We start from the raw sequence: 25,891 nt of genomic DNA, 5'->3' as shown, positions 1-25,891 counted from the left end.
CAAATTAGTTTTTAAGTAGTTTTGAAGTGTCTGGATAAAGTTAAAAAGTGTTTATAAGCACTTATTTTAAAATCAAAATAAAATAAAAAAGTCAAAATTATAAGTTAGAAATCGTAACTTATGGGTTTTGGGCTTATAAATCATAAGTCAAAAGTGAATCCAAACAGACTCTTAGTTTCTTAAAAATAGTACTCCCTCCGTCCACTTTATTTGTCATGTTGCATTTTTTTAAAGTTAGTTTGACTTATTTTTCAAAGTTAAATTAGATTATAATAATTGAATTTTTAAACAAAAAATTTAGATATTCAAAAACTATACAAAAAGTACTATACATTGCAATTTTGTATATATCAATGTAATGAAAACATATATCCAAAAATGTTAGTAAAAGTTTTTATAATTTGACTCTAAAAATAAAAAAATATGACAATTAATTGTGGACGAAGAAAATACATGCACTAATCATATTAATTCAAGCGAAATTATTGATTTATTATTAGTTAAGTTAAATTATCAATTTTAATGATATCAATAGAATATATGATACTTATTTAGTATCAGTTAAGCGAAATTAGTTAGAGATATATAGTATAATTATTTAGTAGAATATGAATGTAAATATATATATATATATATATATATATATATATATATATATATATATAATTATATATATAATTATTTTGTTTGCATGGCTATTTCAGTATTTGCTTAGTTTCCTATTCATTCTAATGCATATAAACTATATAATTAAAAGCGGTAGACATTTGATAGAACACAAACACTTCAATATATTTTATTTTATAATTTATTATATTAATACCAATAAACCAGAAACACAAAAAGGTCATGCAAATATGATAATCAAGTTAGAATTCTAATTAAAAAGAAACACACTCTTTTTTTTTTCCTTTTAATTTTCACACGCTCTTGCTCTTTAGTCTTTTTCCCATATAGAAAACAAAATTATTAGTAAGTATAAGAAATTTTTCAGATCAATTAATTAGTATTGACAGAAATGGTGAATAATAATAAGAATAATAATATAGAATTAAGTAAAGAAAATATTATAAACAATTGGTTACCCATCGCATCATCGAGAAATGCAAAGTGGTATTATTCCGCTTTTCATAATGTTACTGCTATGGTTGGTGCCGGTGTTCTTGGGCTCCCCTATGCAATGTCCCAATTAGGTTGGTACGTATCTATTTAACTGACTTAAAATTGAGTTATGATATTCCAAGTCACCTTTTTTGAATCTCTAATCAACAGGGGTGTTGGAGTGACAGTGATGGTATTAGCATGGGTGATAACATTGTACACATTATGGCAAATGGTGCAAATGCATGAGATGGTAGCAGGTAAAAGATTTGACAGATACCATGAATTGGGTCAAGAGGCATTTGGAGAAAAACTTGGGCTATGGATTGTGGTTCCTCAACAACTATTAGTTGAAGTTGGAGTTAATATAGTTTACATGGTCACTGGTGGCAAATCACTAGAGAAGATTTATCAGACTTGTTGTCCTAATTGCCACCCTTTGAGGACTAGCTATTTCATCTTAATGTTTGGTTCTGTTCAGTTTTTCCTTTCTTTTTGTCCCAATTTCAACTCCATCACTTTTATCTCATTCCTTGCTGCTGTCATGTCTCTCAGGTACGTCTTAATTTGTTTGTCTCGTTTTTTCTATATTTCATATGCATCTTAGCATACATGTAATGTCACAAGTGGGGTTTGGCAAGGACGGTGTATACACAGCCTTAGAGAGACTGTTTTCAATCGACCATCAGGAGTGGATCAACAGTGTTAAAAAAAAAAAGACAATTGCATTAGGCCCCCAAATTTAAAATCTCATTTTTAATAATAATAGGTTATTAGTTATTATTTTTTAACAAATATTGAATACTATTTGTAGAAAAAGTAAATTTTTCATGAAAAATGAAGAAATATTAGAAAAAATTTGACATATTTGGGATACTATATCTCATGAAAAATAATTTAAAAATAAGAATGATTATATTATCAATTGAAAACTAGAAGAAATCAATTATATAAAAGTTATTAACAATTCAAGTTTAAGACCTTTGATTTTTGCTCAAGACCATTAATATGCTTGAACCACTCCTGTGACCACCATCAACATTAAATAATATAATTACTAAAATCAATGCAAAACAACATTGAGGGTCTGGAGAGGATAGAGTGTACGCAGTCCTTACGAAGATCAATTATTATTTTTCATTGTGTAGTTATTCGACCATAGGTTGGGGAGCATCATTACACAAAGGAATATCTCCAGAGGTTGATTATAGTCCAAGGGCTTCAACAAGTACAGGAAGAGTGTTTGGTTCCTTAAGTGCTTTAGGGGATATTGCATTTGCATTTGCTGGCCACAATGTTGTCTTGGAAATTCAAGCTACAATGCCTTCAACTCCTGAAAAACCATCCAAGAAACCTATGTGGAGAGGAGTCGTTATCGCGTACATTGTTGTGGCTACGTGTTACTTTCCAGTAGCTTTTGTTGGGTACAGAGTTTTTGGAAATGGTGTGGAGGACAACATCTTGATATCCCTACGAAAACCTGCTTGGCTTATTATCATGGCTAATGCCTTTGTTGTCATTCATGTTATTGGAAGCTATCAGGTTTAAACTTTTTTGAAGTCATTCAAACTTCAATGATCTGATAGACTGATACACTATTCTTTTCTTTTTTTTAGGTGTTTGCTATGGGTGTGTTTGACATGATAGAATCTTACTTAGTGAAGCAAAGAAATTTCAATCCAACTAAAACATTACGAGTAATTGTTCGGACTGGTTATGTTGGTATGTCATTCCAGTACTTTTATGTTGATTAATATGTGTTCCAGAGGCATAACTTGTGTTGTTATCTTGTGTGTTGGCTCAGCCCTAACAATGTTCCTTGCAATATCATTCCCATTCTTTGGTGGATTACTTGGTTTTTTTGGAGGATTTGCATTTGCTCCTACTACCTACTTTGTAAGTCATTATATTAACTAAAATTAGATGTATTTGTAACAGACTACAAAACCAAATATTGACATGCATTTTTCTCTTGTTGTTGCAGCTTCCTTGTATAATATGGCTAATCTTATGTAAACCTAAAAGATTTGGGTTGTCTTGGTTCATAAATTGGGTACGTTTGTTAAAAAAAGTTGCAAACATTAATGAGAAATTGACGTACTTTCTTGGTTGTATTGCTAATACTATTTCTAATTGTTTTCGTTTTTTTTTTTAAACCCAGATATGCATCATACTTGGTGTTGTTCTGATGATTTTAGCTCCCATTGGTGCATTGAGACAGATCATACTGCAAGCCAAGGGTTACAAGTTCTTTTCTTGAATGTAGGATTTTTAGTATTACTCAGACAGACGATATTTTAAATGTCTACCTAGCTATGTTAGTTTTACTGCTGTATTAGTGTCAAACCATAGTGAAAAAATGATTGATATTTGGAGCTTATTTTAATAAGCTTCCATTTGTAGATGTCTATTTGGTTTTATCAAGTATATATGATAATTTTCATCTCTAGAGTTGAAACTTATCAACTTTAGAAGAAGGTATAAACCATCTCAATAATTTTGCATCTGCATATATATAAATACGTGATGAAAACAACTAAGAAAAATTATATCTAAGAGGGTAAATGTATATCCTTATATTTGAACAAAATATAACTACGAGGGCAAATATGACCGAACCAATTCATTAACAACCCAAAATCCAAGATGAAGTGAAGTCTAACTTCCAAGACTCACTATATGATAAATTTTTGCTACTCCTAAATAACTTGACTTATGTACTTTACCAGCTCAAATGAGTATCAGCAATATAATGTAGCTAGCGAAAATGACCACAAAGTAAAAGACCACCTGAACTAATTCTATTCCGTTCTCGATACCTTTCAAACAACAGCTCTTCACTTCGTTTAAGCTTGTTGTATTCAGCCATGTCGAATCCTGAACTTTGGCAACTTTCAAGTTCTCCTGATATGTTTCGACTATCTTCAATCGTATACATTGTTCTATTCTTCTGTTGACTCTGCAGAATTGCTGGGCTCCAACTCCCATGGCTGCTCATGGAATAACTATGGTCATTCTGAGGGGAGGTGATGTCCTACAAGAAGCAAAGTTAGGGCCAAGTTACAATAGATGTCTGGGAAGAGAATGAGATTTACTACTAGAGGAAAGTACGAATTATATGGCTAGCACACTACTAAAGTGAACGTGTAAATGCAAAACAAATGGCACGGCATGGAAAGCAACTCATGCAATTTAGTAAAGGAATGTGTTTATTTACTAGCATTTTAGCATGTAGAGATTTTCAAGATCTTCTCAACGAAGAAGTGGAAGCAAGATAATATCCAAATAGGCGAAATGATAGGTACTTACGGCCCAGAGTGAGCCAAACATACCTCCTAGTTCGACCACTAACATAATTTCGTAATTCCTAAAAAGTATTTGATCATCTGGAAAATTTAGCTAAACCTACAAGTACCGTGGAGGACGTTATCCAATCAAGAGCACGCTTGCTAGTATATTATGCCGAAAGCAGCAACTAACTTTTTAGGCATAATACATAAATATGTCCTTTAACTTTGCCTCATTTTATTTTTATGTCCTCCAACTTTGAGTGTGCACAAGTAGACACTTAAACTTGTATAACATTGTACAAACAGACACACATGTCCTATGTGGCATCCTACATGACAATTTGCATATTAAGTGGTGTCTTATGTGTATTGTGCCACATAGGACTTATGTGTCAACTTGTTCAACTTTATACAATTTTAAGTGCCTATTTGTGCACATCCAAAGTTGGAGGGTATACATGTGTTATGCCAACTTTTTATATGTCACGACACAAGCATGCAGAATTTAATTTATTAGGAGGAAAACAAAGTATCATTTCACCTGTCTTGCATCACATATTGAAGGTTTCCTACTAACAGGAGTTTCCACTTCTTTTATGGGAGTGAAAGAACCATCATTGCTTGTCTCCCATTGCAACCAGGGGAAGATAACCCCGTCGGTTCCAACAGGATGACAATTAGATCCTGCTGGACTTTGATTAACTGCTTCCCCATAAGTAATACTGTCCCTTGGCTTAGCTATTCCTCCTAATGTGGAACTTGCATCACTTCTTTCTCCATCAAATGAAGAAAAATCCGTGTCTTCTATATTTGCAATGAAATCCACAAAAAACTTCTCTGCCTCATCATTCAGTTGTGTTGATGTCCTGTTTCTATCATTGCTTCTCTGGAAATTTGTAAAAAAAAAACTAGTAATAAAGGAAACTACTACAGAGGTGAATAACAGATAATCAAGAAAGTCGGAAATTGATCGTTCAACCAAAAAAGAGAGAGACCTTTCTACGTGGTTGTTTCTGCCCAGCAGCAGAACTTGTTGTATCAGGAAGTTCTTTGACAATCCGCCGATCCCTACCTCTTTGGTCTTCCTGCATAATTTCATCAAGCAGATATTGCATACACTTCTGACTTTAATATCAAAGAAAGTTAAGACATTCATTTTCTGAGGATTACAATCACATAACATACTTACGGCCAAAGAAAAATCAGAACCAGTGTGCAAAAAGAGACAAAATATTAGACTGGAAAAAGACAGCATAACATAGTTTGACAAAGAAGATCTCGACACCGTGTGTGGAAAACAGGAAAATGAAAGAATGGAGAAAACTTACCTGCTCCATTTTTGTCGCATAACTCTTTCTGGCCACATGACCTGACTTGGAGCCAGTAGTTTTCTTCCCCATGGTCTGCATTAGTCAACATGAAATAGTAAGCGAGTCATAAACTCTGGGAGGATTAATTTTCTTATTTGATGGAACAAATAAACCACACACTTGTTCAAGTTCAGTTTTGATTTCTTCAACAGCATGCCTGAGTTCTTTTCTCATTGCTTCATACAGTTCACCATTCAAATCCCCATTTGGATGCTCACCCTGAAGAACAATAATATATTTCAGAAAAAGACAATTGATAAAACATAGGAAAAAGTCAGTGCATGCTACTTTGACAGATAAACAAAGTAAACCTTTTTCTGTGCATAAACTGCTCGAATGGTTTTCTCGATGCCATTTTTACAGATAAGAGCATCCTTTGTGTCATCGTCAGTCAAGGCAGAAGAGTGACTCTAATATGAATAAAGAAGTGCATAAATTAGTAACATTGCAAGAAGGAATGTAGAGACACAAAAAGCAGAACAGCATAAGAACAAAGGGCAAGAGCAACTGCAATTTTTCTGTGAGAAATGATACATGAACCCAATAAGTTCTCAACGATTCAAAGAGAAGCTATTAAAATTGTCGGCTTACAGAGTAGCCATCATGTAACAGAGACATGTCTTTTTGGCTAAAAGATCTCCTTAATTTCGGATTATTTACAGCTGTTGGCTTCATTGATGATGGAATGTCACTGATTCTATTGCTCTGACGCTTCTTGATGTCAACTTGGCTGTTGGAGTTTCGAAAATGATCTGCATCACTCTGCCATACAATAAAGAAATCTCTTGATCAAAAAGTGCCCCCACTGCACATTTATTTGCTGATACCTATGGTTTTCTCATATATCTTCTTTTTAGACAGTGATTTTAAGAACTCATATTATAATGAATATTTAAACAACCCAATTTTATGGACATACACCCATATAACATGTAGATGTGCCATAAGTTTGTATGTCCCTCTAGTGTGTTTTCACAATCAGTATTGAAATTACCATATCATATTGTAGTATGCCCCATCACTGTTCAGAAATAAATACCTTTTGTTGATAAAAGAAAGAACTAGGACATTTAAATTGAGGTGAGATTTTTCGGAGAATTAATTATGTCAGAGTCAGCTTGTCCTCGAACATTGAACAGAAATTATTTAAGGAGGACGACATCATCAATTAGTGCAATTCTTAAAGCCTCAAAAATAGTTATAATTCTGCGGTATAAGACTAAAAGACTGGGAATGTTACACACCACATATAGTTTCACCTTTATTCTCTTCTGATCCAATTGGATTGGTACAACTTTCAGCAACCACGTATATAATTGCAAACCAGTTCCAACATTTAAACCAACTGAAACATCCCACTAATTCTTTTAGGTAAAAAAACTGACCCAAATGCTGAGTCACTGATAATCCACCCGACAGCACTTACATCAGAACAAACAACACTGAAGTCAGGGCAGGAGGAAAACACTTCTCTTATGACAGTGATAGATAGACAAATCAGCTTGAGCACATGTTGACTGATCCATCGGCACATGTAACGGATAATTCAGTTCACCAAGACTTAACAGACTAAAAGTGATCTCCCGACTTTTTTTTGTCTCTACTAGGAACCCAGTAACCAACAAAACAATTCTTAAGGTGACAGAATAACATTAGATAGATGCACCACCGCAAGGGTAATGTATTTCTAGAAGTCAAGCATTTATTCTTTTGTTTTAGCTAGTTCTACCTTCCAAAGCACTTGGAATTCCAACTACTCAAGGAAAGTTATGAAAGGTTCAAAGTTTCTGGAAGAAAACATTACCCTCACAAATTTTCAAACTTACTCAGTTATGCACACATCTGAGTTTTAAGAAAAAACAAAATAACAAATTAATGGGTGTAACCATTACCTTTGAAGATTTTTTCCCACAAAATAGGGTATAATGTACCAATATAGACATAGTAAATGAAGGCCTGCCTACTCAAACTGATTTTTTTAAAATTATTCTGAGCACTTAAACTTCCATTAGTTAGTTTCTTGTCTAGGATTTCATGCACGCTTTCTCTTTCATGATACAAGGCAATTTATGTGTCATACATAAGGAATTCGCTAAGGCTATCTTTATCATTAGATGTACATGAGTGACATTTATTTTAGTTTTACCGGTAGAATGTAAACAATCAAAGTAGTTTTGGTGAAAAAGGACACTTATGCTTGGAATTAACAACCAAAAAAGATATCTACTTTCTGACGTCACGGCCAATTAGGTTTCATATATTTTGCTTTTACAGATTTCTATTACATTTTCTTTCTTTTGATCTGTAAAAGAAGATCTGTGTACTGCATAGTCAACTGGAGCTAAATTCAATTTCATCCCTTTCTCCGCTCCCCCACCTACCTACAACACACACAAACTAAAATAAAGGGAAGAAAAGTGAAAAATATCCACACAGACAGTTTCCAAAGTTAAAGTGCTCCAAGTTTAGTAGTCTCTTTGGTGAATTCCATTAAAATGTTCATTCCCAAAGATTATATCAAGCAAAGTTCAGTAGTCAAGATAAAATACATACCCTGTGAAATTCCACAAAGTGGGGAGTGGGGAGGGTAGAGTGTAAGCAGATCGTACTCCTAGGCTGTTTCCGAAAGCAAATCAAAGCAGTAATGGAAAGGAAAAACAAAGAAAAAAACATGAAAACTAGTCGGAAAGCAGTGCAAAGCATACATGCAAGGAGCAGTAATATTGACAACATAATAGACCACTCAAAACGTAGTACACAATAGATGATAAACTACATGAACAAAGCTCGACTAACCACTAACCTTCTACCCAAATCAGCTACCATGCTCCAGTTCTACTCCCTAGTCAAACAAAAAGAAGGAAAGGATAGAGAAGTTTCACCTCCGAGTCACTCATCTGATATCGAACAACAGAAACCGACCTCCTCCTCCTCGAAGTGGCATCTGACTTAGCTAGGTTACTCCGGGAACGATCAGCAGCAACGCTTTTCCGATCAGCAGCAGAGGTCTTCGAACCCTGCCTGGAAACCGACCTACCACGTCTCCTGGACGACGCCGTTTCACTCGCCCAATGCCCAATCCCCGACGCACGCCTTTCTGACCGACCACGGTCACTATTTTCTTTCTCCTCCTCCTGAGAGAAGAACTCTATCGCCAGATCATCAAGGCTGATTTCAGGAACTCCCGATCCTCTACTCGTATTAACAAACTTCCCACGCGGAGCAGCATTGTAGCCTAAGTCAACCTGTAGAGGCTCCTCATAGCGCCGCGGCCCGTGAGCAACTCGGCTGAGACTCCTAGAACGGCGATGAGGTTTGATACCAGAGCTACCGGAGGAGTCATCAGCTCCGGCGGAACTTCCACCTAAGGTAGTCCTCCGAGTCGTCGATTTGAACGCCGATGACGCCATCAGTGAAGAGCCATTCAAAAATTGATTTTGGGTATAAAATATGATTTGTTTAATAATGGAGTGTTATCCTATAGGGTTTTTTGGAGAATGGCGTTAAATGGTATATTGATGAAACAGCTCAGAGAGAGAGTGTATTTATATGATTGTGAAGAATGAAGAAACGATTTGGCGGAGGTATCGAAATTGGAGAAATTTTGAAAATGGATGAGTTTAATGACCTATTAGTCCACATTAAAAATACTGTATCAAATTTGTATCACAATTATTTTTTAATTCACAATAATGAAAGGAAAATCCGCAGCCCAAGCAACGTACCAACTTAGTCATCCTTGCGATTTCATCTCATATTATTATCCCACGTTTATTCATCTTCATTTGTTAATGCAATTGTGAGATTTGACAAATTAAATATAGAGGTATATTAATATTATATAGTTTGAACGAAGACAATAGTCATTTGGTGGTACAGCTATTTTTATAAGACAAAGGCCATTTGAAATCAGAGTGCTAAGAACAATTATTGTGCCAACAGGAAAAATAAATGTCCTCATTTTCAAAATTTGAAATGGAAATGGATTCATCAGCCACCTGTGGAAATTTATTTCAAGAGATTTCTTGTCTTTTTCTACTGTTTCTTGTCCAATTGAGGTATCGTATTCCCCACTTTCAAATTCGAAATTTAAATGGACAAATAGTGTGTGCATTTAAGTCCTGCCACAAGAAGGAAAACCAGCTAAATAAAAGAGTATCGGTAAGGCTGGTAGCTGAAGTCCTTTGACTTATTTTTATTATTTCGACTTGAAAACAAGTATTTATAAGCATTTTTTTATTTTATCGAAACACTCCAGAACGGGCTTAAAATAAGCCATACAAACAGGCTCACCTACCACGCAACTGCTTTTCTACTAGTAGTTGTTAAAGCTCACAACCAACAATTATCAAACTTATTGACATTCTTGTGATCCCAAAAACCAGCTAAACCAAATTCACATGAAATCTGCTATTCTCCCTCCTCCCATTCACTGCATTTATTAGTAAGAGAAACTAGAAACACAGCATGACAGACTCCCCTTGTACTACAGGAAGAAAGGGAAACCTGCCCGGAAAGAACAGATAATTGCAGAGTAACAATTCACCTTTGGGACCTGTTGGCTAAGTATAGAAACAGGGAAGCAAGATTACTAAACAAGGTTCAAAGTTATTATACATTCGTAACAGAACGAAACAAGAGTAACACATATACCAGAGTTACTAAGACTCATTCTCGGAAAGTGAACAGGTTTACAATCCAGTTGAACATCTAAACAAGAGTATAGCCCCAAAGTACATCAAACATCTGCGCGTTTGTGGTCCGAGAGAACACTTTATTCTAAGCTATTTTATCTAACCACAAAGAACAGGATCATCACCAGCAGCGCCACCAACGAGTGAACTGCCACATTTACTGAACTGACGACATGTGAATAATCAAGTCCACCACTCGTGTACTGCAATTCCAACAAGGATTACTATTAGCAGGAAGCCACAAATCATATAATACTCCTATGCTCCGCATTCGTGCTCAGCATCCAGTGAACTGAATTGATGAAAGAAATGTACAGTAAATATTTCATGTTGTTTACCTGTAACCCCATTCGTTGTCGTACCATGCAACAAGCTTGACAAAATTCTTGCTCAAAGCAATTCCAGCCTTGGCATCAAATATGCTTGATCTGCAAATTATTTCGATGCAGAAATACAGTGTCTTGATTAGTAGAGCACCACAAAAATGGATCAGCACAGACAAGGTTCAAGCAAGAAAGTGGATCAGCACAAATAACGTTTGAGCAAGAACTTCAAAGGAGCTCATGCAACACAAAATAGACAGGAATTAAATCATAGAACAGTTCAATGTCACAAACTCACCTATTGTCTCCCACAAAGTCTGTGGAAACAACATCATCTTCAGTGTAACCTAGAATTCCCTTCAATTTTCCTTCAGATTCCTCCCTTTAGAAAATAAAACAGTGCAAGTTAGCGGTAGCCATGTGAACACTAAGCTCCAGGAAAAAAAATATGAAAAAACGCAACATCATTACTAGACTCTATAGGTATGTGATATATAGTCCTAGGTACAGGGAAAATGATGCACATACTAATGCACTTAAGATAAATCATGTAAAAAGCACAAGCTTACTTGATGGCAGCTTTGATTTCATCATAGGTAGCTTCTTTTTCCAACCTGACTGTGAGGTCAACCACGGACACATCAACAGTTGGGACTCGGAAAGCCATTCCAGTTAACTTTCCATTCAATGCTGGTAGCACTTTCCCCACAGCCTTGGCTGCTCCAGTACTGCTAGGAATAATGTTGAATGAAGCAGCTCTTCCACCTCTCCAATCCTTGGCTGATGGTCCATCAACAGTCTTCTGAGTGGCTGAAATATTATGGTGGTAGCCAAAACCGAGTGAGCAAGCTAAAAATGAATTATATTTATCTAAAAGTAGAAGCAAGAGAAACACTTACCTGTGATGGAGTGGACTGTGGTCATAAGACCTTCAACAATTCCAAATCTGTCATTTATAACCTGCACATTTGCATGATAAATTGTGAGATGATGTATCATTCTCGCGTTTCACGTTATGAAATGAGACAATAGTTAATCTGAAGGAACCGGGTTGGTGGAATAGGAGAACCTTGGCCAAGGGAGCAAGGCAATTTGTGGTACAGCTAGCATTTGAAACGATATTGAGCTCTGGCTTGTATTCCTTCTCATTGACACCAACAACAAACATAGGAGCATCCTTACTAGGGGCAGAAATGATAACTTTCTTGGCGCCACCCTGATGTATCATAAAAATCGAGCAGATATTAGCTCTCTTGAATCACTGAAGTAATAACTAGAGGCAAGGCCAGAAAGTTAAATAGTCAATTAATCCAACTCTTGTAGCATTAAGTCATTAACAGAAACAAGCATAAAGATATCAAAGTTTGATCTGGAGTCCTTAATATAACTCAACAATGAGATATGTTTTATTTAATTCTCTTTTCTAAATTTAAATAAAAACATGAGAGGAAACATTAATCAAAAATCAATGTCCTTCGCAAGAAAATACTTATAAATCATACTCCCTCTATTTCAATTTGTTGTATCATTTTGACTTGGCACGGAATTTAAGAAAATAAAGAAAGAACTTCTTAATCTTGCAATCATAAATTAAAAATAGGTATAATGAACCAAAATACGTTTTAATCTTGTGATCTTAAAGTATATCATGTGGAAGTTAGGATTAAAGAAATGTCAAAAAAGAAGACACACAATCTACTAAAAATGGAAAAGAAAATACGACAAACAAACTGAAACAGAGTAAGCAAATATCATTAAATTATATACTAGCGTGCTCACCGAAACTCAAGTAAACTATGAACATCACCTTAGTACAGAATTTGTATATCAGCATGTACAATAAAAGATACACATCAAACATCAATTAACATCACTAATACTGAGTGATTATGTATGTATGCAAGCACATTAACTCGAAACTTGATGATCATACACACGGTGACACAAAACGCACAAATTCGTGGAACTTTTCCTTATAATCCAAAGCAAGGAATCTCAGTTAATTTACTTCTTTATAATCACAAACCTTCAAATGAGCTGCAGCTTTGTCCTTATCAGTGAAAACACCGGTCGACTCCACAATGTAATCAGCTCCAGTCTGTGCCCATGGAATTTCCTCTGGGTTCCTTCAGATACACAAATAAAGTTCAATTAGAAATTCAAATCAACCCAATAAAACTGTAAAACAATTTGCATATATATATATATTAAAGAGATAAAACATTACCTAAACCCAAAAACAGTAACAGCCTTCTCACCAAAGAGAAGAGTCTTCTCATCTTTAACCTTGAGCTCATGATGCTTCCACTGGCCGTGTACACTATCATACTTAAACATATATGTCTGAAACACCAACAAATCAAACCCATCAACTAAATTATCAATAAACTCATTCAATTTTTCGTTTTATGGGGTTTTTTTGTGGGCACATACCATGTAATCAACTGAAATGAAGGGATCGTTCACTGCGACGAGTTCAACATCATTTCTTTGGAGAGCAACCCGAGCAACCAATCGGCCAATTCTTCCGAATCCTTCATGAAAAACAAGATTTCAAAATTTTATAGAAATACAGAACCAAACAAGCTAGATGAAATTCACTTCAATTTGAACAGATTCTTACCATTAATTCCAATCTTAACTTTAGCTGTGAGAATAAGAAACAAATAAAAATTAATGGAAGTTCATAATCTAAACAGAGAGATTCATGCTAATAAAAACAAGTAAAAATAAAGAGGTAAGAGAATCGAAATACCCATTGATTTTTTTTTTGTGTGTATTTGAGTTGTTGCAGAGTTTTGTAGAACAGAGTAGTAGAGTTGTTGGTGTGATGAAGGCTTTAAATATAAACTGGTTGGTGACCGGGTACCGAAGTATGCGGTCGTTGAGGATTTTCACTATTGTTACATTACTACATCTATCAAATTTAGATAAAATTAAAAAATTATTTATTTATTTTCACATTATTATTACTATTAAATATTATTATCCTGTAATACAATTTTTCAATATCAATCGAATTCATATTTTCAAGGCTGAAAATTTTTAGAAGTAAACTTGAAAGAAAAAAATATAATTTATGCATTGATTTTATAAATTGATAAATATTTTAAGAATCATCTATTTATTAAGACGATACATATAAATAGGAACAATTATAATATACATTTATTACTTTCAGTATCGCAATTTATGTGTGACACGTAAGTCAAACAATTTTAGAAAAATACTATTATATAAGTTACAATAATTGATAACTCAAAATAATTAAAAGATATATAAAAAATTAACAGTCAAATATAGACTTATTTGAATTCAAAATATAATTATATCATATAAATTTAAATAAAAATAATAATATTTTAGGCTAGTCGACAGATTTTTGTATAATTTACTATTTTAATTATAAAAAAATCTTTAAAGATTATACCAACTCAATATTAGGTCAAACAATATAAAACTAAAAATATATTAAACATTTGACCATGAAAATAGTTGTAATTGTTATACATGGACGTACATTATTGTTATTATTATTATTATTATTATTTAAAAGATATAGTTTTAAGTAATGAATTTGTCATGATTGTGATAAGAATAATTTCTCTTAAAATATTCTGTTCAAAAATAGTTATTCACTTGATAAAGAAATTAAAAACAAATATGGTGTCACGACCCAAAACGAGCCGCGAGTTGCACCCACACTTTCCCTCCTATGTGAGCGAACCAATCAATCTAAACCCCAACATTTCAACCATAATAAATAGAATACAATGCGGAAGACTTAAAACTCATTAATATAACCAATAAATAACTTCTAAAATTCAAAACTTATTATTATCCCCAAAATCTGGAAGTCATCATCACAAGAACATCTATCCTCAAGTTACTAAGTCTAAGAGTATCTAAGAAGCTAAAATAACTAAACTGATAGTCCATGCCAGAACTTCAAGGCATCAAGACGTAAAGAAGAAGATCCAGTCCAAGCTAGAAACAATAGCTCACCCTGAAATCTGACGTGATGAGGACTGGCTAGAGTTGCGGTTGAGTTGAAGACGGCGGTACGTTTGCTGCACTCCACAATTAACAAAAAGAAAACATACAAGTAGGGGTCAGTACAAAACACAAGTACTGAGTAGATATCATCGGCCAACTCAAAATAGAAAGCAATATATATCAGATAATATCATAAAATTAACTACAATACTCAACAGGTAGCAACAACAAGTACAAGGATCATTGATAATAACGCCAAGTACACCCATGAGGACTCAAGCCTCCATACCATACTCATTTGGGAAATAGGTTCATTAAATTTTGAGTATATTAAGATAGTTCAAGATTCATTCTCTTTATTCCTCTTGTGTCGGAACGTGACACTCCGATCCCCTAATACTACGTGTCGGTTCGTGACACCCGATCCCCTAATACTATGTGTCGGTTCGTGACACCCGATCCCCTAATACTATGTGTCGGTTCATGACACCTGATCCACTAATACTATGTGTCGGTTCGTGACACCCGATCCATTAACCTCATTCTTTTTGTTCATCAAGCCTTCTTTTATACCAAGGCATCATCATTAACAAAGAGGTTTTAAGATTTAAGATTCAACAGCCTCATCATGCTTATTTTATCACAATTATATAATCACATCATGCAAGCACACAATTAAGCATATAGAAAACTCTACAATACCACCCAACACATATCATTCGCTATTAAGAGTTTACTATGAAATAGCATAAAAACCATAACCTACATCCACCGAAGAATTCGCGATCAAGCAAGCTATCTCCCAAAACCTTTGCTTTCCTCTTCGTTTCTCTCTTCTCTTTCTCTTTTCCTGATTTTTCCTTATTCAAACTCTTTTTCTTTTACCCTAATTACCATATAATTAAGTATAAAAGGTGACCAAAGTAACCCACTAATTAATTCAAGGTTATCTCCTTTAACCCCCAAGTAATTGAATTATTAACATTCAACCACTAACTTTATAATTATAAGCAGGAATAGTCCAAAACGCCCTTTAAAACATTTAACAGAAATCCGACCCCGTCAGGGTTACGCAGCCTGTGACGGCCCGTCGTGCCTGCGACGGTCCGTCCTGCTGCTTCCGTCACAAAGTTCAGAGACTAAATTTCACTAAAAGGTCTGTGACGGTCCGTCGTGCTCACGACGGTCCGTCCTGCCATGTCGTCGCGAAGTTCAGAGAGTTGTTCTCAGTACCCAATTTTTCAGAATCTAAGTGTTTTGGAACGAGACCCCCTCGACGGTCCGTCGTGGGATCCGTCGACCCAGACAGTTATTACCAGAATAAACTCTACTGCTCAAAACGACCATACGGGTCGTTACATATGGATAATTTTTGTCAAATTACTTTTATTAAATATAAATTAATTATACATTAAAAAGTAAATACTCAATGATTCACTTATTTTAATTTATATAAAAAGATTTAATTGTTCATTTATTTTGAAATGAGAATATAGTATTTAATAACAAGATAAAAAAAGAGACTAATATAATAATATTTATTAATTTTACGAACAGAATAAATTTCATTATACTTCAAGTTCAAAATATATAATATAATAAAGGAAAAAAGGACAGATTGATCTTCGAATTATCATAAATAGTATGTAAATATTTTTCGTCATATTTTGGGAAACTGATTTTTTTTCCCATATCGTCATATTTTTGGTACATAGGTGCCCCTGTCGTTATACTTTTGGGACATTGGTGCCCCTGTCGTTATACTTTTGGGACATTGGTGCCCCTGTCGTTATACTTTTGGGACATTGGTGCCCCTGTCGTCATATTTTGAGGACATTGGTGCCCCTGTCCCTTCGTTAGAGTAAAGGGCATATGTGTTCTAATTTATAGACGATAAGAATATCAATATCCAAAAGAATGATAAAAAATATATACATACTATTTATGATAATTTAAAAATATATTTATTTTTTTTCTCTATAATAAATAAGTAAATATGAAGAGAGAGAAATAGAAAATTCGATTGTGGACAGAAAACTGGGAGGTCAGGTTGTAAGAGAGGTAGACGTATTAGTTTGTTTTTTTTTAAGAAAAAGTATTTATTGATGGAAGTTGGAACTCCAGTTTTCAATTCTTTGAAAAAAAGTTGAATAAAGAAACAAAAAAGGGAGAAGTTTCGAGTGAATGCTGCGTGAATAGTAAGCTAATAAAACCGACATACGGGTTACTTGGCATAAATATAGGACACCATTTACACTTGGCACCTCTTTTTCTCCTAAGTTTCATACGTTTTCCGCGAAAAGATTTAAATATGTCATTAAATTTTAATATTCATTTTTACAAAATTATTTTAACACATGATCAATTGTAGTTCGGTCATATCTTTAAATAAATAAAATTATAATTTTAAAAAAATTGAATTAATTATAATTAGCCACATCATTAATTTTTTAAATAAAAAAAATTGAATTAATATTTTTTAAAAAAAAATCATTAAAAAAATTGATGACATAGCCGAATTACAATTGATCACGTGTCAAAAATGATTTTGCAAAATCACGATTAAAAAATAATGACATGAATGAGCGAACGATAATTACATAGATAAGTCAAACTTTTAACTGATTGCATAAATGAGTTTTTTCTGAAAGTTTTGACGTATTTGAGCCTTTTCCCAATATTCTATAACACCTTTAAGATATAATTTTTTTTAAAAAAAAAAAATTATGATCTAAAATTATATATTGGATATGGATTATTTTATTATGCATATCTTAAAATTAAATTACTTTCAATGTTAGGAAGATGATATTTCTTTAAACAAATTAAAAGAAAAATGTGTTACATAAGTTGAAAGAAAAATATTTTTTTATTATAATTATAATTTAGAGGAAGTTTTCTATCCGAAACGATAGAATATTTTACCATGACGAAAAAATTATTTTTGATATACCTATAAAATTATTTTTGTTCTCCGGCAATTGGAATTGTTTCGTTGTCTTTTAATTTGTCCCTTCTAGAAAATACAAAAAAAAAAACGAAGAGTAATGCTAAATTGTTTGAAATTTTGATTAGAATTTGACAGAAATATAAAAAATCTTTAACATCATTTTTATTTGAAAGTAAATTAATTTTTTTTAATTTTTTAATTAAAAGAACAAAAATATTAAAAAAAATAAATAACATATTTGTTTTACCATTATGTCCAAATTCTGATTCAATTTTTTATAGCCAAAAAGACGAAATAGCTTTTTAAGGTTTGGATATTCATTTTTTGTCACGCATGTATTTCATAGGTCACTATAATGAACATATATAGATATATATGTATTCAGAACTAATTTCGAACGACTTAGATCGTTTCATCGAGTAATTAGCGCATATAATAATAATGTTATTTGTGAAAATTGTGTAATAATATTCCACCTTAGTATCCATCCCCAAAATGTAGACTTTGAAAATGGGCTCGACCCAAATCTTATTACAAACTTCTGGGCTTATAAATGGAAGAGTCCAGATTTTATCTGTACAAGCCCAAAAACACAGTAGACAGTTCAATTCAGGATCACTACTTACATCCTGACCAAATTGAGAAACATGGTCGAGGCTCCTCTCCATTACTTTTTCTCTTTTCATTTGGATGGTAGTGATGTGTCATAATAAAAAAAGTGGAGATTTATTTGTTATTTTAAACGAGGAGCATTATCCGAGAAACATGAAAACACAACAGAAACTGAATACACAGCATGACAGACTCCATTCGGAACTAGTATTTTATCTTCTCAGAAGGATCATCACCGGCAGCGCCACCAACAACTGAACTACCATCTTTACTGAAGTGTGATGACATTTTCAAAATCAAGTCCAAAACTCGATTGCTGCAGTTCCAGAAATAAGGATTACTATTAGCACAGAATTGAACTAACTAATTATGAAAGAAATATACAAATATTTCATGTTTTTACCTGTAACCCCATTCGTTGTCGTACCATGCAGTGATCTTGCCAAATTTCCCGTCCAAAGCAATACTAGCGATGTCATCAAATATGTTTGAGCTGCAAATGATTTACATTCGGAAATGATTAACACGAAATACACAGAATTTAAACCATCAAACAGTTTAATATCCCAAACTCACCCATTGTCTTCCATTGACTGCATAAATAGATCATCTTTACGGAAACCTAGAATTTCCTTCAATTCTGCTTCAGTCTCCTTCCTTTAGTAAATAAAACAGTGCATGTCAACGAGAGTCACGCAAACACTAAGCTCCAGAAAAGAAAAAGAAAAAAGTGGAAGAACACAAATATCATTACAAGATGCTATAGATTCATTAGGAAAATGACTTGCACATACTAATGCACTTGAGAAAATCATCATGTAAAGAACACAAGCTTACTTCATGGCAGCCTTGATGTACTCCATCCGTTCACATTTACATGTCACTTTATACTATTCTCCAAAATCATTTTTCAACAGTTAATACTAAACATCAGTTAAATAAGGATGGTGTGGTAAAATACATTAGTTTCTTAAATGGGTATGTCAAGTCAAACAGTGACAAGTAAAAATAAACAGAAAAATTAGCTTCTTTTTCCAATCTCAAGTCAACCACGGACTCGTAAAGCGATTCCGGTTAACCTCTCATTCAATATTGGTACCACTTACCAAACAGCCTTGGCAGTTCCGATATTGGTGGGAATAATGTTGAATGAAGCATCTCTTCTGACTATCCAATCGTCGACTGATGGTCCATTGACAGTCCTCTGAGCGGCTGAAATATTATGGCGGTAGCCAAATCGAGTGAGCAATTACTATATATATTTGGAAAAATGCCTAAGCATTCCTCAATGTATATCTGAAATCTCACGGTCACATTTATACTATATTAAGGTCCTATTATTCCCTTGAACTTATTTTTATAAATAAAAAATGTCAACACGCGTTAGTCCCACAAAATAGTGTCACGTAAGCAAAAAAAAGGGATAGAAAATTATTTATAAAATAAAATCAGGATTAATAGGTCTTTTAGTATAATATAAATATGTCTCTGAGATTTCGAGCATAAATTGAGGATATTTTTTTATATTCTCCCTATATATTTTAAAGAAGAAGCATGAGAGACACCTGTGATGGAGTTCCCTGTGGTCCTGATACCCTCAACAAACAGATGAACATCCTTGCCAAGGGCAGAAATGATAACTTTGTTGTCACCGTCCTGATGAAAATAGGACAAATAAATTAAAACGTACAGTATGCTCACCAGAAACTCAAGTATGTACATATCAATCATCACATCATCAAATTAAAATACGAACATGAATTAGTGCAAATTTCATAATGCTGTTATCAGTTATATATACAATAAAAGATGCAGATCAAACATCAGAAAACGCAAATTTATGAAATTTTCTTTTATAATTTAAAGCAAGGAATATCAGCTAAGAACAGAGATGTATTTCTTTATAATTACAAACCTTCGAATGAGCAGCATCTTTCTCCTTATCAGAGGAGACACCAATCGTGTCCACAGCGTAATCAGATTTACTCTCTGCCCATGGAATCCCCTCTGAGCTCCTTCAGATATACAAAGAAAGTTCAATCACAAATTCAATTTCAGCCCCAATGAATATTCTCATATATATACTATGTCTGTCAACAATACTTGTCCCGATTTTTGCCTGTCCTAATATATAAATATTATGATCCTTTAACTATAATTCCTAAATTTGGACGTGTACAAGTAGGTACTTAAACTTATATAAAATTAAACAGATAGATACACTGTTTTACATAGCATGATACACGTAAGACATCACGTGGGACACAAATTTTTCATATAGAGTGTCAGGTAAGATAAATGACTCAACTTGTTTAATTTTTATAGAAGTTTAATTATCTACTTATACACATCTAAATTTAAAAGGTCATCATTGTCAAGTGTCTATCTTTTTACACATTTCTTAAAAATTATTAACCCTTTGAATATAATAGATATACCTACTAACAAAAATAAATTAAAAATTATATGTAAAATTATCTATTGATTTTATAAATATGAACAAATTGTAATTGAGATGCCAAATGAGGCAGCGTGTCAAATTGCCTGCTTTGGCAGCTAGGGATATTTTTGTCATTTCAGTTAAAAAGAAATAAATCCAATTGGCTTTAAAAGAGATTTGTCATGCTAAGTGTGTTAATTTTTGGAAAAATAACTTAAATACAAAACTATAAGTTTAGTATTCTCTAATTTTTTCTTCTTTTTTTAAATATTACATAATTCTTTTTTTTTAATTTTAGTAGATTTTGACATACATAGTCTTCTCTCTCCTATAACACACACTTCCTCATATCATGCCTATTTTTTCTCCACAAAAACACTGAATCTTCTGAATCACTTTTTGAATTTTAAATTATTAATTTTAATTAAAAATGTTTCACAACATTTAATATGAAATTGTGAATTTCAAAATTCAAAAAATTTGAAATTTCTGAAAATTGGAGGCTTGTGCTCATGTGGTGCTTGGAAAAGACGTTTTCTCTCTCTCTCTCAATAAAGCCTGGGTTTGATTGTGCCTTTGCCATGGGATTAGTACTTGTGCTTGATCAAATCCAAGTTGATGATTTTGCTGAAAATCGGGTCGATACCGACCCAATTATCACAGAGACCCCAATTTTTCTTCTTAATTTTTCTCTATGAAAGAGTTTTAAATTATATGATTCCGACGATCTGCGCCAAGTGTGCTTGCTGATACATTTTGAATCAGTGTGTATAATGTTTTAGACGATGCATTGATACATGAAGTGTTTGCTGATACATTTTGAATCAGTGTGCTTGCTGATACATTTTGAAACCATCAAGTGTGTATAGTGTTTTAGATGATGCATTGATACATTTTGAATCCATCAAGTGTGCTTGCTGATACATTTTGAATCAGTGTGTATAGTGTTTTAGACGATGCATTGATACATGATTTGTTGTGTATCATAATGTTTTCTATGTATCATGTGATTTTGAAAATTGTATTCAAAATAGATGATATAATCTTTGATTTTTAAAATTTGAAATTAATATTCAATTACGTGCTAATTTAATGCTGATTAATGATCTGTTACCGTAAATTAAGCTATTTTCGTTAATAAGTTTATATGTACTGTTTTTTCCCCAATTTTTTTCTTAACAGTTTAAATTTACCATGTATCATTTACCATGTATCACTAGAGTCTAAAGTATCACGAAACAAAAATTTTAAGGGATTTTTAGTAAATACTAAATTTATCGGGACAAAGTGTAATTATTGAATTACACTATGGGATTCCTTAAATTTTTACTTAATTTTTAAAATTATTTTTGATCAAATCCATCCCTATTTCCAACTCTAGAAATTCTATCTACGCTATCTCTACGGTGATATTAATATTTATTATTTAAAAATTAATTTAAAAAATTATAATAATAAATATTTTAATTAAAAATTATATATTAAAATTCTATCTATATTATATAAATTAATATATATATATATATATATATATATATATATATATATATATATATATAAAATAAAGACATAACATAAATATAACTCTTAACGGCTTCAATGAACATCCTCCAACTTTGAGTATACACAAATAAACACTTAAATTTTTGTATAAATGTGTCCTTTAACTTGGCTTTAAATTCCATTTATACTCTTCAACTTTAGATATGCACAAATAGACACACATGTGCTACATGTCATTTTTTATCCTACGTGGTGTCCTACATATATTGTGTCACGTAGAACTCATGTGTTTATTTATTTAAAAGTTGGATGGTAGCCTGTTTATGCATTATGAATGTTGGAGGTCAAAGTCAAAATTTAAAATCAAGCTTAGGGTCCAATATATGTATTGATCCTTTAAATTTCTTATCAAATTGAACAAATAGAGACATGCATCGTACATAACATAATACATACAGAACGCCAGGTAAAACAGAAAAATTCCAATATAAAGTATTACGTATGATGATTGTGTCTATTTATCTAATTTTACACAAATATCTACTTGTACACGTCCAAAATTAAAACTAATAATTATCAACTGAATTAAGGATCGAATCAGAGTCTGGTATATTGAAAGAGATAAAAGATTACCTAATGCCGGTAACAGTAACAGCCTTATCACCGTAGAAAATGGTCTTCTCATCCTTAACCTAGAGGTCAGGAAGCTTCCACCGGCCGTGCTCACTGTCATTCTCGAGCAAATTCGTCTGCAACAGTAAACCGATCGATAAAAACCAATACCCCTAAAAACTAAATTGCGTAAAAATTAAAGTCAATTCAAATTTTCGTTTACCATATAATCAATGGTGATGAAGGGATCGTTAACTGCGACAACTTCAAAATCATCACTTTCCGTAGCAGCCCGAAAGACTGATCGGCCAATTCTTCCAAATCCTTCATCCAAGGCAACAATTTAAAGCTATATACTCCATTTCACTTGATTTTGAAGTTTGAACAGATTCTTACCATTAATTCCAATCTTAACCTTATTATTAGCTGTGGAAATAGGAAACAAGTAAAAATTAATAGATGTTCATAATTCTAAAAACACAGGTCCATGTTAATAAACAAAAGATCCAAAATAATTTCTCCTTTGGGTTACTCAATCTTGAGTTTTACGTGAAATGCTTTAATGTTGGTGCACTTTTGATTTTTCTTAAAAATATTTATCTATTTTTTTTATATTTGATGTTATTCATAATTTATGTATGAAATACTTAATAGCTATTATTAGAAATGATAATTCCATATAAGAGATTGTGAGAAGAAAAATACCTTATTTTATTTAGTAGAAATTGTATTGTAGGTGAAATTAAGATGATTTCATGTATAATAGTATAAATTTTTCTTTGTTTTCTTTCAACATCTTATATTAAAACGTTTTTTTTATCTTTTCTTACATAGAGTTATTATTTCTCACATCCAGTTGTTATTTCTATTAAATATATAAAAAGATGATGGGACATTTATTACGTAAAATTATGAACAAAATATTTTAAAAAAAATAAACTTTTAAAAGAGGATTAAAAGTGCACCAATATTATAAATATGAAAAACTATTAATACTCCACGTAAAAATTTAAGAATAATTTTAAGTCTTTCAACTCTAAAATGAAAAACTATTTTGACCCTTCTCTTCCTGTTATGTTACCAAAAATTAAAATTAGGAAAAATGAAAGGGTAAGATAATCGAAGTACCCATGATTTTTTTTTGTGAGAAATGAATTGTAAAAGAGTTTTGCACAACAGTGTAGTAGTGTCGTGTTAGTGGTGGAAGGGTTTAAATAGAAATTTGCTGGTGACTGGAAACCAAAATATCCGGTGCATTCACGATTTTCATCTAATATTACTTTTTTTTTAAAAAAAATAAAAAATTAGAAAACTAGTCGTAAAATTTTTAATATAATTATAAAATATATATGTTTTAAAATAATTATTAAAAATTCAATATGATTTTAGAAAATAAATTTTATTTTAATATAATTTTCTTTATATATTTCTCAAATCAAGTCTATATTGGACTATTTTGGAAAAATTATATGAATAAATATATTTTTAAAAATAATTAGTGATTTTAGCGATACTTTTTATTTATTACCATTTATAGAATATTGTGATAAATCTGCATATGTATGTTATATATTTGAATTATAATTATTTTTGAAATATATTATGTTTGTTTGGTAAAGTTGTTACATTGCATTATAAGTGTATTTAAAATGTGTAATAAGTGTATTATTCATCATTAAAACTTGTATTATATTTGAATGATAAATTTATCTTTGTAATATATTTTAAACTTGTATTATAAATGAATTAAAAGTGGTCAAGTGAAAAAAAATATTATTATTATAAATGGTAACTATTTTGTTATTATAGTATATTTATGTAAGTTTCCCGACTATTTATTACTTCATTATCCGCATAAAAATAAAGGGAAAAGAGTAAAAATTACCCCTCAATTTTCTTTTATTGGTGGATTTTATCCCTACCATTAAAAGTAAGTTATTTTTATCTCTGACATCAATAAAATTAATAAATATATTTCTATTTGGATGAAAAATCTCAAATCAATTAAAGTAGTCCAATTTATTTAATTTACTCAACTTTAATTTGACCCAACCCACGTAATAATATAATCTATTTCTTTACCTAATTCAACTTTGTTTTCCCACCACCCTTTAAGAGATCTTCTTCATTATCAGCGCGATACCACCACCTCTCCACACCCCTCTTGAAAATCTATAAAAGTTTTATCCATAAACACCGAAAATCCTTAAAAAAAATCGATACTCTCAATCTAATCGGCGAAATGGCAAAAAGAAGATGCAGTTTGTAAGTGCTTTCCCAAGTTAAACTGCACAAATCCGATATTGAAATCATTGGCACTCGATGCATTGATGTAAATTACTTTTTTTGCCCGAAATTGTTTGTCAAGATTTCTATTTTTAGAGTCAAATTACGAAAATTTTGACTAACATTTTAAGATGTAATTTTTTATCATATTGATACGTAAAAAATTGTAATTTTATAGTATTTTTTCTATAGTTTTAGAATATCTAATTTTTTCTACAAAAATATCAAATTAATATGATCTAATTTAACTTTAAAAATTAATCAAATTAACTTTTAAAAAGCGTAACATAATAAACAATTCCGGACGAAAAAAGCAGTGTCTTAAGTCCATCTCTAGAGTAGTTTTCCGAAAAGTCAATATACAACCTTTATCAACAATCACTTTGTATAAAAATGGTGAATGTTTAGAAATAATTTATTTTATGAAATAAAAAAATATAAATAAAATAAAAAAATAATAATATAATAATTAAAAAAATATTTATTTATTTTTAATGTAAAATTTGATGCAATAGTCAGTTGATTACGTGAAAAAATGCTAACGCCAAACTTAATGTAAAATTTTGTGTTAACTTGAGATGTCCGTACTCATTTTTCTACATTTCATCCAAGTCACTTTTTCTCTCTCTTTCCTTTTTTCACCGTTGTTATCTTCTCGTTGTTCAAGAAAATCAACTCTTCCAATCTGCAATATTTTAATCAAGAAATCTTATA

At 32.1% G+C, this 25,891-nt stretch overlaps 3 protein-coding genes and 1 pseudogene across 5 annotated transcripts; 1 reads left to right on the top strand and 3 right to left on the bottom strand.

Annotated features, from left to right (window-relative positions):
- Nucleotides 1-956: 956 nt before the first annotated feature.
- LOC101268857 (lysine histidine transporter 2-like) lies at nucleotides 957-3,593 on the top strand. Of its 3 annotated transcripts, none has more exons than XM_004236302.5 (7): nucleotides 959-1,197; nucleotides 1,273-1,656; nucleotides 2,250-2,643; nucleotides 2,718-2,823; nucleotides 2,906-2,997; nucleotides 3,086-3,154; nucleotides 3,263-3,593. In XM_004236302.5, exons 1-7 carry the CDS (start codon nucleotides 1,019-1,021, stop codon nucleotides 3,359-3,361), a joined length of 1,323 nt encoding a protein of 440 aa, XP_004236350.2. In that variant the 5' UTR covers nucleotides 959-1,018; the 3' UTR covers nucleotides 3,362-3,593. The 3 variants fall into 3 exon arrangements, with proteins under 3 accessions (XP_069151325.1, XP_004236350.2, XP_069151324.1); XM_069295223.1 differs by having other exon boundaries at nucleotides 1,061-1,193; XM_069295224.1 differs by lacking the exons at nucleotides 3,086-3,154; nucleotides 3,263-3,593 and having other exon boundaries at nucleotides 957-1,197; nucleotides 2,718-2,819.
- A 54-nt stretch (nucleotides 3,594-3,647) lies between these two features.
- On the bottom strand, nucleotides 3,648-9,619 carry LOC101243879 (uncharacterized). The gene is made up of 8 exons (XM_004236303.5): nucleotides 8,644-9,619; nucleotides 6,353-6,523; nucleotides 6,073-6,171; nucleotides 5,882-5,980; nucleotides 5,720-5,794; nucleotides 5,387-5,476; nucleotides 4,933-5,277; nucleotides 3,648-4,135 (listed from the first exon to the last, which is right to left on the bottom strand). Exons 1-8 carry the CDS (start codon nucleotides 9,169-9,171, stop codon nucleotides 3,860-3,862), a joined length of 1,683 nt encoding a protein of 560 aa, XP_004236351.2. The 5' UTR covers nucleotides 9,172-9,619; the 3' UTR covers nucleotides 3,648-3,859.
- Nucleotides 9,620-10,311: 692 nt separating this feature from the next.
- On the bottom strand, nucleotides 10,312-13,593 carry GAPDH (glyceraldehyde 3-phosphate dehydrogenase). The gene is given in 11 exon segments (NM_001247874.2): nucleotides 10,312-10,658; nucleotides 10,794-10,883; nucleotides 11,077-11,160; nucleotides 11,348-11,588; nucleotides 11,678-11,738; nucleotides 11,848-11,994; nucleotides 12,805-12,904; nucleotides 13,006-13,121; nucleotides 13,212-13,312; nucleotides 13,402-13,425; nucleotides 13,534-13,593. Coding segments are annotated over 11 exon segments (1,014 nt in total). The 5' UTR covers nucleotides 13,538-13,593; the 3' UTR covers nucleotides 10,312-10,612.
- A 4,634-nt stretch (nucleotides 13,594-18,227) lies between these two features.
- Nucleotides 18,228-23,234, bottom strand: LOC101264615 (glyceraldehyde-3-phosphate dehydrogenase GAPC1, cytosolic-like; annotated as a pseudogene).
- Between the last annotated feature and the right edge of the window lie 2,657 nt (nucleotides 23,235-25,891).

The sequence above is a fragment of the Solanum lycopersicum genome, chromosome 3, assembly GCF_036512215.1.
Source record: "Solanum lycopersicum chromosome 3, SLM_r2.1".
NCBI lineage: Eukaryota > Viridiplantae > Streptophyta > Magnoliopsida > Solanales > Solanaceae > Solanum > Solanum lycopersicum.
This window is presented reverse-complemented; position numbering and strand designations above follow the sequence as displayed.

Excerpts from the sequence above, each read along its gene's own strand:
- LOC101243879 (XM_004236303.5), bottom strand. The coding sequence starts at position 9,171 with ATGGCGTCATCGGCGTTCAAATCGACGACTCGGAGGACTACCTTAGGT. Across the intron at positions 6,524-8,643 it reads ATCAGATGAGTGACTCGGAG|AGTGATGCAGATCATTTTCG; the intron begins GTGAAACTTCTC and ends ATTGTATGGCAG. Across the intron at positions 4,136-4,932 it reads CAATATGTGATGCAAGACAG|GACATCACCTCCCCTCAGAA; the intron begins GTGAAATGATAC and ends TGCTTCTTGTAG.
- LOC101268857 (XM_004236302.5), top strand. The coding sequence starts at position 1,019 with ATGGTGAATAATAATAAGAATAATAATATAGAATTAAGTAAAGAAAAT. Across the intron at positions 2,824-2,905 it reads TGTTCGGACTGGTTATGTTG|CCCTAACAATGTTCCTTGCA; the intron begins GTATGTCATTCC and ends GTGTTGGCTCAG. Across the intron at positions 3,155-3,262 it reads TGTCTTGGTTCATAAATTGG|ATATGCATCATACTTGGTGT; the intron begins GTACGTTTGTTA and ends TTTTAAACCCAG.